Source organism: Colletotrichum godetiae, assembly GCF_030913485.1.
Source record: "Colletotrichum godetiae strain CBS 193.32 chromosome Unknown BDP55scaffold_25, whole genome shotgun sequence".
Taxonomy (NCBI): domain Eukaryota; kingdom Fungi; phylum Ascomycota; class Sordariomycetes; order Glomerellales; family Glomerellaceae; genus Colletotrichum; species Colletotrichum godetiae.
In genome coordinates this window covers 383595-395727 of record NW_026851273.1, presented here as the reverse complement: position 1 = coordinate 395727, position 12133 = coordinate 383595, and the positions used below count along the sequence as shown (strand labels likewise).

At 54.6% G+C, this 12133-nt stretch overlaps 3 protein-coding genes across 3 annotated transcripts; 1 reads left to right on the top strand and 2 right to left on the bottom strand.

Annotated features, from left to right (window-relative positions):
- Nucleotides 1-192: 192 nt before the first annotated feature.
- BDP55DRAFT_612092 (uncharacterized protein) lies at nt 193-2745 on the bottom strand (the record flags this gene model as incomplete). Its single annotated transcript, XM_060571196.1, has 6 exons — nt 2202-2745; nt 1843-2146; nt 1556-1772; nt 1157-1459; nt 604-1089; nt 193-546 (listed from the first exon to the last, which is right to left on the bottom strand). Coding segments are annotated over exons 1-6 (1887 nt in total), but the record flags the coding sequence as incomplete, so codon positions are not given.
- Nucleotides 2746-6557: 3812 nt separating this feature from the next.
- On the top strand, nt 6558-7594 carry BDP55DRAFT_746059 (uncharacterized protein; the record flags this gene model as incomplete). The annotated part of the gene is made up of 3 exons (XM_060580543.1): nt 6558-6800; nt 6830-6869; nt 7029-7594. 3 exons carry the CDS (start codon nt 6558-6560, stop codon nt 7592-7594), a joined length of 849 nt encoding a protein of 282 aa, XP_060428565.1.
- Nucleotides 7595-10523: 2929 nt separating this feature from the next.
- BDP55DRAFT_666873 (uncharacterized protein) lies at nt 10524-10949 on the bottom strand. Its single transcript, XM_060575127.1, has one exon. It carries the CDS (start codon nt 10901-10903, stop codon nt 10742-10744), a length of 162 nt encoding a protein of 53 aa, XP_060428564.1. The 5' UTR covers nt 10904-10949; the 3' UTR covers nt 10524-10741.
- Nucleotides 10950-12133: the final 1184 nt, after the last annotated feature.

The following is a 12133-nucleotide window of genomic DNA, read 5'->3' as shown; positions in this document are numbered from 1 at the left end:
CCGTTTATTCGGCCCCATGTCCCGCATATCCATAGACGCCGATGACGACGGCGGTCCCATCCCAATAGCCTGGCCAAATTTCCCGAGTACCGGCCCGAGCATCGGGTTGGTCCCGCCCATGGAGATGGGGGTATTGCAGCCGCCGTCGTCCGACATCTTGATCGGGTAGTGCTCGTAGGCGGTACCCTTGGGATTACCGAGCGGCAGCCTGCCGGGCAAGGGCGGCTGGATTTCGGTGTGCTTCGAGATGGACGTTCGCGCGAGCAGTGGGATGTTGGACGACGTCCAGCCAAAAAGGTTTTTGTAGTTTGCCAGGTTGGGCAGGTCGATGACGCCCGACAGGCCGTTGCGCTCGATATCCATAAAGATCTGCTGGAGAAAGGCCTGCGTAATGATGTGCCGCCTCCCAATCGCCTCCATGGCGTTGATGATGAATTTCAGGTTCTGCAGGTCCGCCGTCGAGAAGCCGGTGTCCAAGTTGCATTTTGCCGTGTAGACATACACTGACGCCGCCGAGTAGAGCGATAAGGCGACCATAGGACTTTTCTGTAGCGAATGAGCGTTTGCGAAGCCGGGTTCGAGGCGGACGTGGCTTTCACTTACATAGCCAGAGTTCATGTGGCTCGTCAACTTGATGATGTTCACCACCTCCTCCGCCGCCGTCCGCAGCCGCAGCTCCGAGGCGGCCTTGAGCTGTTCGGGGAGCTTGTTCCGCTCGATCCTGTCAATCGCGGCGTGGTGGAGGCAGATGACCGAGGCATGGAGGTTGAGGTTCGTGTGAACGGACGTAGGGTCGCGCATGCTCTGCGGTAGACGGAAGCGCTCCGGCAAGAACATGAAGGCGCTCGAGAGCATGTTGTCAATGTCTCTGTGCCGCTTCCAGAACTCGCCGTACTCAACGTCCGCGGGCCTGTCGTTGGGCCGCTCCCAGTGGACGTGTTTCAGGAGCATATTGAAGATGTAGCACATGATGACGGCGCCCGCAAAGGTCGAGTACGACGCCCCTTGGAAGGCTTCTGGCAAGGTTGACGTTTTTTCTTCGCGAGCCGAGTTGAAGGCCTCTTCGGATGAAGGGAGATGTGTCGTGATCTGTCTTATGTCAGTAACCCAAAAAAAAAAAAAGAACAATAAGGGTCAGGCATGCAAGGATTCATACTTCGTTAGGATCAATGAGAGTAGGCCAACCAGTCGCAATACTCGCGTGGCAGTCGATGCAATACGCGCCCCAGAACGCCCTCCTCCGCTCCTCAAGGTCAACCCACGACGTGGGCGGCGCAAGCGTCGGCGCCATCTCCTGCCCATCGCCGTCGATGCGGTGAAGACCCATCATCTCCACGAGTCGTACGCACTTTGCCGAGCTCATGGCCGCTCTCGTGAAGAAAAGAGACCTCGCTTCGTCCGTCGCGATAAGAGCCCACGCTTGCGCGTGTTGTATGGTGAGGAAGTGCTCGCCGAACCCCTACGTAGTAGTGTGAGCGTCAGCGAGTCCTTTCTAGAGCAGCAGGTGTGCTGTGAGAGAGAAAGAGAGAGAGAGAGAGAGCGAGAGAGAACTCACCTTCATCTCATCCGCATCTGCGTATTGTCGAGCCCGTTTATAGAAGATGTCGTGGTACTGGCTATACTTCTCATGCCCGTTAGAGGCCATGGACCAAACCGCATACTGCAGACACATGGGTGGGCGTTTATGAGGCGCCGAGTAGAAGGCCTGGAGATATCGACCGGGGTGGATGATTGGGATGAAATGCTGCTGCCTCTCAAAGAAGCTTTTGTTCCTGCTCTCCAAGTCAGATGGGGGCTATCGCGAAAACAGAGGAGTGAGAGAGCGCCAGATGCGCAACATACAGCTCCTCTATCATCTCAAAAGGGGGTAAAGCCTCTGAGAGCCCTAGTCCCATGAGTTCCCCCGAGGCGTCGGCGAAGCTGGGTGCTCCAGGTTGTGAGGGCGGGACCGTCTTGTTCATATTCGGCCCCGTGTGGAAGCCCGAGGTTCCGTCGTCAAATGTACCGTTTTGCATAGCCATGATGGTCTCAATGTCAACATGGAAGTCGTCCATGCCAATATTGATCCGGCTATCCAGATCACCCTCAGAGGGCAGCGCCCCATTCCCCTTGCCGGCAGCTTCTTTGAGAAGATCTTCCACTTGCGCTGTGTCTTGGTTAGTGAGAAGTCTTTTTGGCGGGAGTACATGAGAACGCATTACCTAGCCTCTCCTCGAGCTCCTTCACATTCTTCCGCTTGAAGGCTGGCTTCCTTCTCGATTCCGGATACACGCATTCTCCCTTCACTTTCAAGCATCGGCTACATGCCGGCTTCACTCTATCACACTTAAGCTTTCGGGACCGGCAAGTCACGCACGCCAACGGCTCCGAGGCGTTGGCGGCGGAGCCCGGGAGATCCGCTTGCACGCCGTCGTCGGTATCCATGATGAGCCGCAAAAATTTGCTTCCGAGACCTCGACAAGGAGGGGGGCAACGGGAGGTAAGAAGAGTGCCGGAAGTGGGCCTTCCGCGGCCGGGGCCAAGACTCAAGGCAAACTCGGAGGAGACGGGAGAGTCGGACTCGGAGGTGCCTGCAGCGTGACGCAAGAGACAACGGGTACGTAATGCGGGCTTTGAACGAGCACTATTGCGGCAAAAAAGGCCAAAGAGTTACTGACAGTTTCTCCGTGGCCCTTTGCTGCACTATTAGGAGCAGGTCTTCACCAGGCAGATACGCGCTCGAGTGCGTGTCGGCCCCAGTTGTTTGCTTAGTCGGACAGTTTTTGCACCGATGTCCGATGTCCGAGATGGACCTAGTGCCTCAGTCTAATTGGCTCTGAGACTTTCTATGACGAGCCGTACATGATGACTCATCAGGCTGGCCAAGAATTGAGGAATCGACATCCTTTACTGCTCAAAGCTATCAACGGTCAACTGTGTCCGCTTCTCTCCACGTGAGCTGCAAATCATGTACGCCAAGCCTGTTAAACGGCGCAGAATGGATCCTAACGTTGAGATCTTCGGAGCCGTCGCCGGATAATGTCCGGAAATTTCCCGTTCTTCAGCCGATAATTTGTGGTTCTCCGCAAACTCCACGTCCTGCTGGATTGGCCGACACTCGGCGACCTCTTTCCGGTGATCTCATCCCACCCGGCTCCGGCTCGGCCGAGCCATCCGCTTATTCGCTGCCAAGCGGCGCAGCTTAGTGCTCTTGGCCCGGTGATCTTCGCCAGGAACACTGAGCCAACCGCGGCACCGTGGGTCCACGGACAGCTCGGAGGGTGTTCAATGATCGGCGGAGGCTCATCGCCGCCTCCCCTGGATGATCTGGAGCCATCACGAAAGGCCGAAGTTAATGGCGAGCCGATAGCCAAGCTTGTCAGTGTCCCCAGAGCTAAGGTATCAGGTGAAAGCAGCCGACGAAGAAACATCTACATTCTCGTTGATGACGAGTTTTTGAGTTTGCATCGTCAAAAGGCTAAAATTCTCCGTGGCGCTCCAGGAACCAGTACCCAATGGACTGGACAGAGTTGCTGCACTCTCGGCCCTGGGTCGAGGTGTTCACCGACTGCCATCCCAATTGTGCAGTCATAACATTCGGCCTGAGGGCGAATACAGTACGTGATTACCAGTCTCTCGCGGTCAGACGGACTGTTCTCGCCTTGGTGGGACGATCACGAGCGATCACACCTGCTCTCATTCGTCACGGTTGGCGGTCTGAAACTTTGTTCCTCGAAGGATCATGGGAGATCCGGCGATATCATCGGTGAAGCGTGTCGAGGAACGGCAGCCACTGACGATGGCGCCCGCCAGAAGTAAAGTGATGGCCAGACCTTCCACTACGCCTCGTACGGCATTCTCCTCGTAGTCGCGAGGGTGATTTGCAACAGAGTCAGGAAATTACCAGTCGAAACCGCGCCGAGAGAATTGCCACTAGTCTCATATTCCTGCCGAACTAAAACACGGGCGAGCGTGGAGGATTGACGCGCGCCGAACGCCACGGCCCACTATTCTCCCAAGCTTCCAACACTGTCCCTCGGTTGAGTATGACACCGGAGGTAGTACGATTGAATGAACTTGAGAGGCCGAATATGCGAGCGAGACATCCTACCCTTTGACAGCTGCACACGGTATCCCGGCCTAGCGCCTCATGGCAGAAGGCATCGTTAGACGTGACCCCAGGCCTGATGATCGTCGTGGTCTGGATGTCAACATAACGCCGGGTGAGAAATTGACACACGACGGCGTTTGGAGGTAGCGATTGAACGAACGCGGCCAAGAGGTTTTGAGATTGGCTATGAACTGCCAAGGATGTCTCTTACGCAGATAGCGCTTGCCCGCCACCACTTGCTGAGTTGGATGCTTGACTAACTCCCTGCGGAGCCGAAGCGGCCATAGATCGCGAGTCCTTCGGAATGTGTTTTGTGTGGAACTAAGAGGATCGCTCAAGTGGCTTCTCGGGAGGCCACTTTAGGAATACTCGGGCGAGTGACTTGATGGGAGATGAAGCCAACTAAGATTGACAAGCCCAACGGACCCGGGGATTTCGGTGTTTGGCGCTGGATTTAGGCTGATCAGGATCGACGGCGGCCCAGGCTTCATGATCTTCCCGCCGCGTGGTCAGCAGACAAGCCGTGATCTTAGTGATTCTCGAAGATTGGCGACATGGATTTGGAAAGTTTGCGATGCCCTGTTATCAGGGCTGTGCGTAGGGAAATCTAGCCACCGAAAGCTCAGTATGAGGATTGCCATGATGGTGGAATGAAAGGGGCTGGAGTGGCCTCTGTTAGGTGGTTTCACCAAAAATATGCTGTTTGGCTTGCTGGCAATGAGTGGTGCCCTTCAGACTTGTCATCTGAGCGCCCTCGTGTTCTGCGCATCCTTCAAATCGGAGGAATCTCCCAACCAGTAAGAGTCGAGGAACCAAACGCAGCCGACAAGGGAACAGACAGGCAACGGGGATCGTCGGCCGTTGCGATTCAGGGCAGCCTTCGTAGAAACACTAACTTTGAGGATGAGAGACGAGCCGGCGTGGGTTAGACTGGGGAAGCATGACCGCCCGGTGCGTTGCTAGTTGGGTGGAACCAAGCGGCTGACGGGTGTGAATCGGGATAGACGTCAGAGCAAACTATGTTTTGAAGAGGGGGGCAGGGACAACTCACAACTCCTAGAGTCAGTTACGCTCCTTGGCTTCGACAGGCCTGGCCATGCTAGACTGGCTCTCTCAGCCCGCGGGGCACACTGATCTTGAGGAGGCAAAGTGTGATAAGCGATGGGGGGCACACAAGCAGCAACGAGGTGTTGGAGACTTGAAGTGAGTGCCCCAGGCTGCGTGATGTTGGGAAGAGGTCGCTCTAGGCTTACGCCTCGAGTCAAGGTCCGAGTGTGACTCCATTATCATGACAAAACATAATGCTGGTGGGGATGGTTTGGCGAGGCTCTAGTGCCGAATTATGCAGCGAGAAGTCTCCAAAGGCGTCCGCGGGACAATGTAGGTAGTGTATTGGCAAGCTGGCAGATGGGGCGTCCAATGTCTGACTGGCACCTCACGTCAGGTCGCATTGCCCTACGTTGGCGGCAGCCGCAGCCCCAGATCCGTACATACCTTGGGTCGCCATGCGTGGCATGCGTGGATTGAGGCAGGAAACACTCGTTCTGAGGCCCTCTGTGATCCAGTGACGAGTTGGCTCTGTGAGAGCAGGTGCACGGCGCCACGTATGTATGTACCAAGTCTCCTAGAATCTGGATCATGACGCAGCAAGCAAGGAGCAGCGTCCAGCATGTACCTGGAGAAGGAGGAAGAGGAGAATAGCCTGCTCACGTACCCGCACTTGCACATACTACATAGTATGCAGAAGTATTTATGTGGGATACCTGATTGCTACTTGCAGAGATTTTCCTTGCTTTACTTGGCTCCTTGAGTAACTAGAGTAGGTAAGTATCTCTGGACGGACCATTGGGGCATAGTCCGAGGAAGCACGGATGTCGTCGGGATGGCGGAATATGAACGAGGACGATGCTTGAACTGTTGGTGGAATTTCAGTCTCCCACGACCAGGTATACACAGTAGGTTTTGCGTAGTACTGTATGTACGGGGTAGTATACGACATTGTGTCCATCCTCTGCTACGGCAGGTAAACCTTGAATCGTAAAAGCCTTGTCAAGGACTCAATTGGAGAGTAGCAGGAATGAAATCTCTTGGAACATGGGTCGGAATATCCGCAGTCCAGAAGTTGGTGGCATTCAGGCTCGATTGAACCAGGGCCAATCCAGGGCGGCTGCAAGATGGCGACCGGGGCCGGCGATCATTCGCTGCGGATGATAGGCGGAAATCGGGGCACCGGGATTATGGCAGCCAGAACCGGATCATTCCCCACATGGCCCCCGTCCCTTCCTTCCCCTACCCTTCCGCTTATAGCCCGGGCCTGGCAACCCTACAGTCAGTGCTACATCGCGGATAATGATCGCGATACGGCACTGTTGGCGATGGCGATTGAGCGTCGTAAATCACTCGAGGGGAATCAATGTACCAAGCCTTGCCACTACCATGAGAACCCCTTGCCTCAAGGACACCTACGATGGCTGAATCCCGGTACTTCCATTCCCAACGGTCGCGGTATCGCCATACTGCATTGGTTGGTCTGACAGAGACGGAGCTGGATCAGAGCTTAGGTTGTCCAGGGGGCTTACGCTATTTGAGAAAGGTACCTGCGAGACCCACCAGTGATGGCCCAGATTGGAAGTATCTTTCCGACAAGGCCTGGAAAGGAAGGAAGGAACATGAAGCTCAAGTGGGTCCCACGGGACTTCACCAACGTCAGGTGAAGAATGATACGTATCTTTGCTACAGCCTACTGGTCCGGACCGCGTGACCAGGGTATACCGTGCAGGTACGTAGCGCAGAGTACGTACCTCGGGCTTAGTGTAGAGTTGTGGGGCACAAGCCATCTTCAATCTCCAACAAGGACGTCAATCGTCCACTCACAATCTTGCATTACCGTCCATTCTTCATCACGCTTCCTACTCTGTCACGAAGTACCGTATTACAGACTGTGCGCTTCTTAGGAATCAACTTGTCACGGAAGAGAGAAGACAGATACTTCACACACATCACAGAGTTACATTCCCAACAGCCTCCTCCCCCGGCGAGTCATCGCTGGCATCCTCTCGTACCAGGCTTTTCCCAGCACGTCAAGGCACTTTTGGTCAATCATCGATGATGTGCGCGGCACCCACCCCTCGGCCCTCTCTCTGCCCGCTGCACGATGGCTCTGACAGGAGACACCTCGTTCCCGAACCGGCCCAGTACTTTGCTACGTTTCCGAAAACAAAGGGGGCCGAAGAAATTCAAATCATCAAGTGGCACCTGCTCAAGCCTCGAGGGACTCAGTACCCTGACACGTCTTGGTCTACGGATACCTACACAGGAGAAGCATTCCTGGAGAACCCCAGCAGAAGCATTCGAAACATGGGGGCGGCGACAGTGCTCGACTACATACATGTCGCTGCAGAACTTCTCAAAGCGCCAACACGGGCGCGGCTATCCGCTAAGCCCATCCCCAATAGGCAAACCGACTTCATGGAACACCTTGAATCCGTCAAAGGAACGCCCTGAGACAAAGACGCCCTCCTTCAGGCTTCTAGGTACCCTTTCCAGATGCGCCCCTTCGGCCTTGCCATGCGAGCCTGGCCGACCAACAGACAAGCCACAAACGCCAAAGAGCGAGCAGAGCACGAAACTAACGCTCCTGGCGCCACAGTCTATCGACCCTTGAATGCCCTCGAAACACTCCCGCCATCCGCACCTTGGACCCTCTCGAATGAGTCTCGATAGTTCCCGCCAATACCAAACAGCCACAGCCATTCGCCTTGACACGTATCGAACAATCCTGCACCAAGACGAGCATCGACTCCAAGTTCCATCTAATTATTGGCCTGCAAATTATACACTACGCCATGAAATTGCATGCTCACGACGCCCAGTCGCAAGCCCGATCTGCTATCCTGGAAACGGAATTGCTTTCGTCGACAAGCATCACGACATGGAATCCCCTACGCACACATGATACATCCGGCCGCTATGGCTTGTCTTCATCCCAATTCCTCGTCATCGCGCGAATCCCTGTGTTCGTTCTACGTATCTGTACGATACTGTGGTACCGTGGTCGTCGTTGTCCAATGTAGATCCGCTGATCTCCGAGGACCCGCTACAGATTGTAGACCCGCCCGCCATTTCTCCATCGCGCCAACGTCGTTTGAACCTCTCCTCACCATACTCCCCAGTCTACCGCGGCCATGCCCTCTTATGCCGCATCTCAAGTGGCGATACGGCATGTTACCATCCATCCAGGGCTTCTAAGTTCTCGCACATCTCCATAGGTATCACGCTTCGACTCCGCAGCGCAAGGTCGTTTTCGTCTAACGCCTCCCAGCTCCGCCAAAAAGTGCCGAGCAAACGAAAGAGTCACACACCCTTGGATGATGGATCTACGCCATCCCATCCCAATACCTATCTTTCTGCCTTCCTATTCTATGCTGCAGTGACAGGCCCTACGACACTAGCCATGCTGACATGGCACGCCCACTTTGGGCGCTTTCCCACCCTCACGTTCATTGACGGGGTGAGCTTGGCCTCGTTGCTGACATCCATGATAGTTTCCTGCCGCCTCAAGCTCTATTAACATTGTAACAAGCAACAGCCGCCGTACCAAAGGTGGAGTTTGACTCGCCAACCTTCCACCCCAAGTCTCATGTCCCGTGCCTGAGGGTGGGCAACTGACATCCCTTCTGAGCGCCGGCCGTTCTTGGCCCGGCTTGAAGCAACCGGACGTGCGAGCCCTGTTCCCTGTCGACGGCGGCCTTTCCTGGGTCTCGTCTTGTGTTGTGCTGCAGTCTACACGTTGTGAATCTGCACACCCTGCCCCCCTCTTTGTCCAGTGGCCGTTGCGACTGGCTGTCATCTCACACAAAGCTACGACGCTTGTGCATGGGACGCGAGGCCCAGTGACATCGCAACCACGACGAGTCTCGCTTCCCACTCTGGTTCGCCCTCATCCAACCTTTGGACACCTGCCGCACCTTGCATCGGGCCCAGTCACTTGTCAGGATTTTGCCGTAGCACACTGGCAGATGTTAATCTGACTTTCGGCATGCCTAACTCCCTAAGAGCATCGATGTGAGAGAGGAGAAATGGTGCGGAAACGTTTTGAAAGCCTCCTCCTCCTTGGTGGGTTAGCTGTCGAAGCTCATGGCGTGGTGGTTGTTGCCATGTACCTATCAAACTTTACCCCCCCTTGGAAGGACTGACTTGCTTCCCCCTTCATGTCAACGTCTCAGCAAGACCAAGGTTACTTCATCGGATGACCATGCTAATGGCTCCGACCAGTTCTATTACCCCCCCTATCCAGCTGTCTTGGGTTCTTCTGTCACGTCCAGTCAAGGGGGCTTCGAGGAGGTATCCTGACACCGGCAGTCGATCACTTTCCGGCCTTGACACGGGCTCTTTGGACCAGCGATCCATGTCCTTGTCCACCTGTCATTATGGCTCTTTGCTTTTCTATGTTTGCCCCGGGAATTAATTGAAGGTTTGCGTCTGCCAAGATGTGAGAGACAGAGACAGGAAAAGGAGGTTTATCTCGACCACCACCTAAAAGTAATTGGCAAGGCCCTGATAATCCACGGGTCATGCATTGCAGCTTGCATGTAGCAGCAAGTCTGAGGACAAGTCAGGAGGAGCAAGGTTAGACACCCGCATGGCATGAGGGTGGGAAAGAAATGCAAGGCATCATTAAGTGAGTGGCATGCCAATGTTCCGCCCATCAGCAAAGTACACTGGGGTTCTCGTGCAAGTACCTTACATTGAGGGTCCCTCCGAGGGTGGGCAGAAAAAGAGAAAAAAGAAGAAAACCAGACACAATGAAAGGGCGGGATAGACCAGTGCTGTACGTTACGCATGGACTAGAGGAGGGTAGTCGAGGAGATCTGCAGCTCCCAATATCGAGATCGGGAGGCGTTGGCCATTGCCCGGATATGCAACCCACGAGAGGTGGTGTCCATCCCACCTGTGCAAAGAGGTTGCGCCGTTGGCGTGCGTCTGCGTGGCCAACAGCTCGCCGACGTTCCCATGAGGCCCGTAAGGAACATAGAGTAAGGACGGCGAGGCCTGCCACCGAGGGAAGAAGGGGTCGCACTCCAAGCTTCCCAGGTGTGCCTCTGCGACGGCGGCGGGCCATGAGTGAACTAAGGTAGGGGACGTGTCTAGTTCCTGTGGAGCAAGGCATCCTACCGGACATTGTGGTGTGAATGTGTGCGTGTGAGTATGAGTGTGGTGAGTGTAAGGCCGGCCAAGGAGGAGGTTCCAGCATTTAGCCCGCTCCGCCTTTTCGTCGTTGACTCCATTCTGTCAATGTCATTGTGGTGGTGTTGGGGATCCGGAGGGTGCGGCTGGCCTCGTTTTTTCCCCTTCATGAACGATTACGCCACAGGATCCGTACTTTGGTGGACTGCAGGTACCTGACCTACCTACCTCGCTCTCCTGGCTTCTTCTTTTCTCGTATTCTCATTTTCCCGCGTCGTCCTGTGATTCCTTGAGAAAGGGCAGGAGGGACCCCCCAAATCCGTCCATGACTGCAGCGCTCTTTGTGAAACCCACCGAAGAAAGAAGAAAATATGCCTGGCCTGATTTTTTGGTCCCCTATCTCGTACAAGCACGCTAGGGAAAATGCAAGAAAGCTATCCATTTTACAATTCGGAACCCAGCGAATCAGCTGTTCGCCCTGGAACATGAAGCGTTAGTCTTGTTTTCGCCTTGTAGAGAAGGTCGTGAGAGAGCAGCAGCAGGAGAGAGTGTGCAGTTTGTGTGAGAGGTTTCACGTTTCACGACGCCACACATTTTACTAAACGCTGGACACGCCATGTACAACATAACTCTACATGTACATACACAGAAAACCACCGACTACGCATCACCTCACATTAGAGCATACAGTAGCTCCGCCGGCCATTCTGTTCAGCCTTTCCAATTTTTCTTCAATGACTCCTTTTACTGCCCACATGAACTGCCTAATGTGATGCATGTGTCTTTTGCAGAAGTCTTGAACCTTCTCCACACAAACCATTTACTACGGGAGAGGCGGACTTGTTGTCACAACGAAATGGCGGGAAAAAAATCCAAGGGGGGCCCAACAACGAACTTACACTACGCCAGACTAGCAAGTTAGCAAAGCAGACATTAATTAGCCCGGCACCAAGAAGCACCAAGAGGGACACTAGAGAAAGAGTTGGTGGTCATCGTTGAAGAATCGCGGTCAGCTTAACAATTTATTTAACACCAAGAGGGCGGCCGCTCTCTATCAATCTCGGCGGGTTGTGTCAACACGCGCGTGTGTTTACACAGTCCTGTCATGTCTCCATCCCGCCTTTTCGTGATGGGCACACTTTCAACAACCATCAGCCCCCTCCGAAAAAAGAAGGCCCGCTCGCTGCAGAATCCGTGTGTAATGACGGAGCAACCGGAGGGGAGGAAGAAAAAAAAGAGGCAAAGCGGCGGTGACGGCGGGGAAGACACGACACACAGAGACTGAGAATGAGGAGGCGACTGCAGTAGTCACCCCTTTCACCTTGACCGTAAGTCTCTCGCGAGAAACATTCACCCGCCCGCGCACAGAATCACGATATCGACGACATCTTGGTCCAACGGCAACGGCAAAAAGGCGGGAAACGGGTAGTTTGAAGGGCAAAGCGGTAACGGACGGGCCTTTTCCGATGGGCGGGACTAAGGCTCGCCCAGGATCTTGGGTCGCCGCCTTGTCCTTTCCTCATACGCCTGTCTACTCTGCCTACACACAAGTCTTGCTGTTCACGTACTTCCGAAGCCGTCGTAGTCTCGCCTTCCTTTCTTCAACAACACGCACGGGTGAACGCAAATGCACAGCGACACGCAAGATGCACTACGCACACACATACACACACACACGCGCAGCAGCTCTTGAGCATTTTTTTTTGCCTTACCAACCCGCACCACATTTCACCGTGCTCATCACCTTGCCTTAGTGATAGTCAAGCGGCTGGATGGGATCATGGAGTGGGAAAAACTTACCCACTCCTTCCGTGTGACGTTGTTCGGAACACCACGGCATATAGCCCAGCTCCTCGT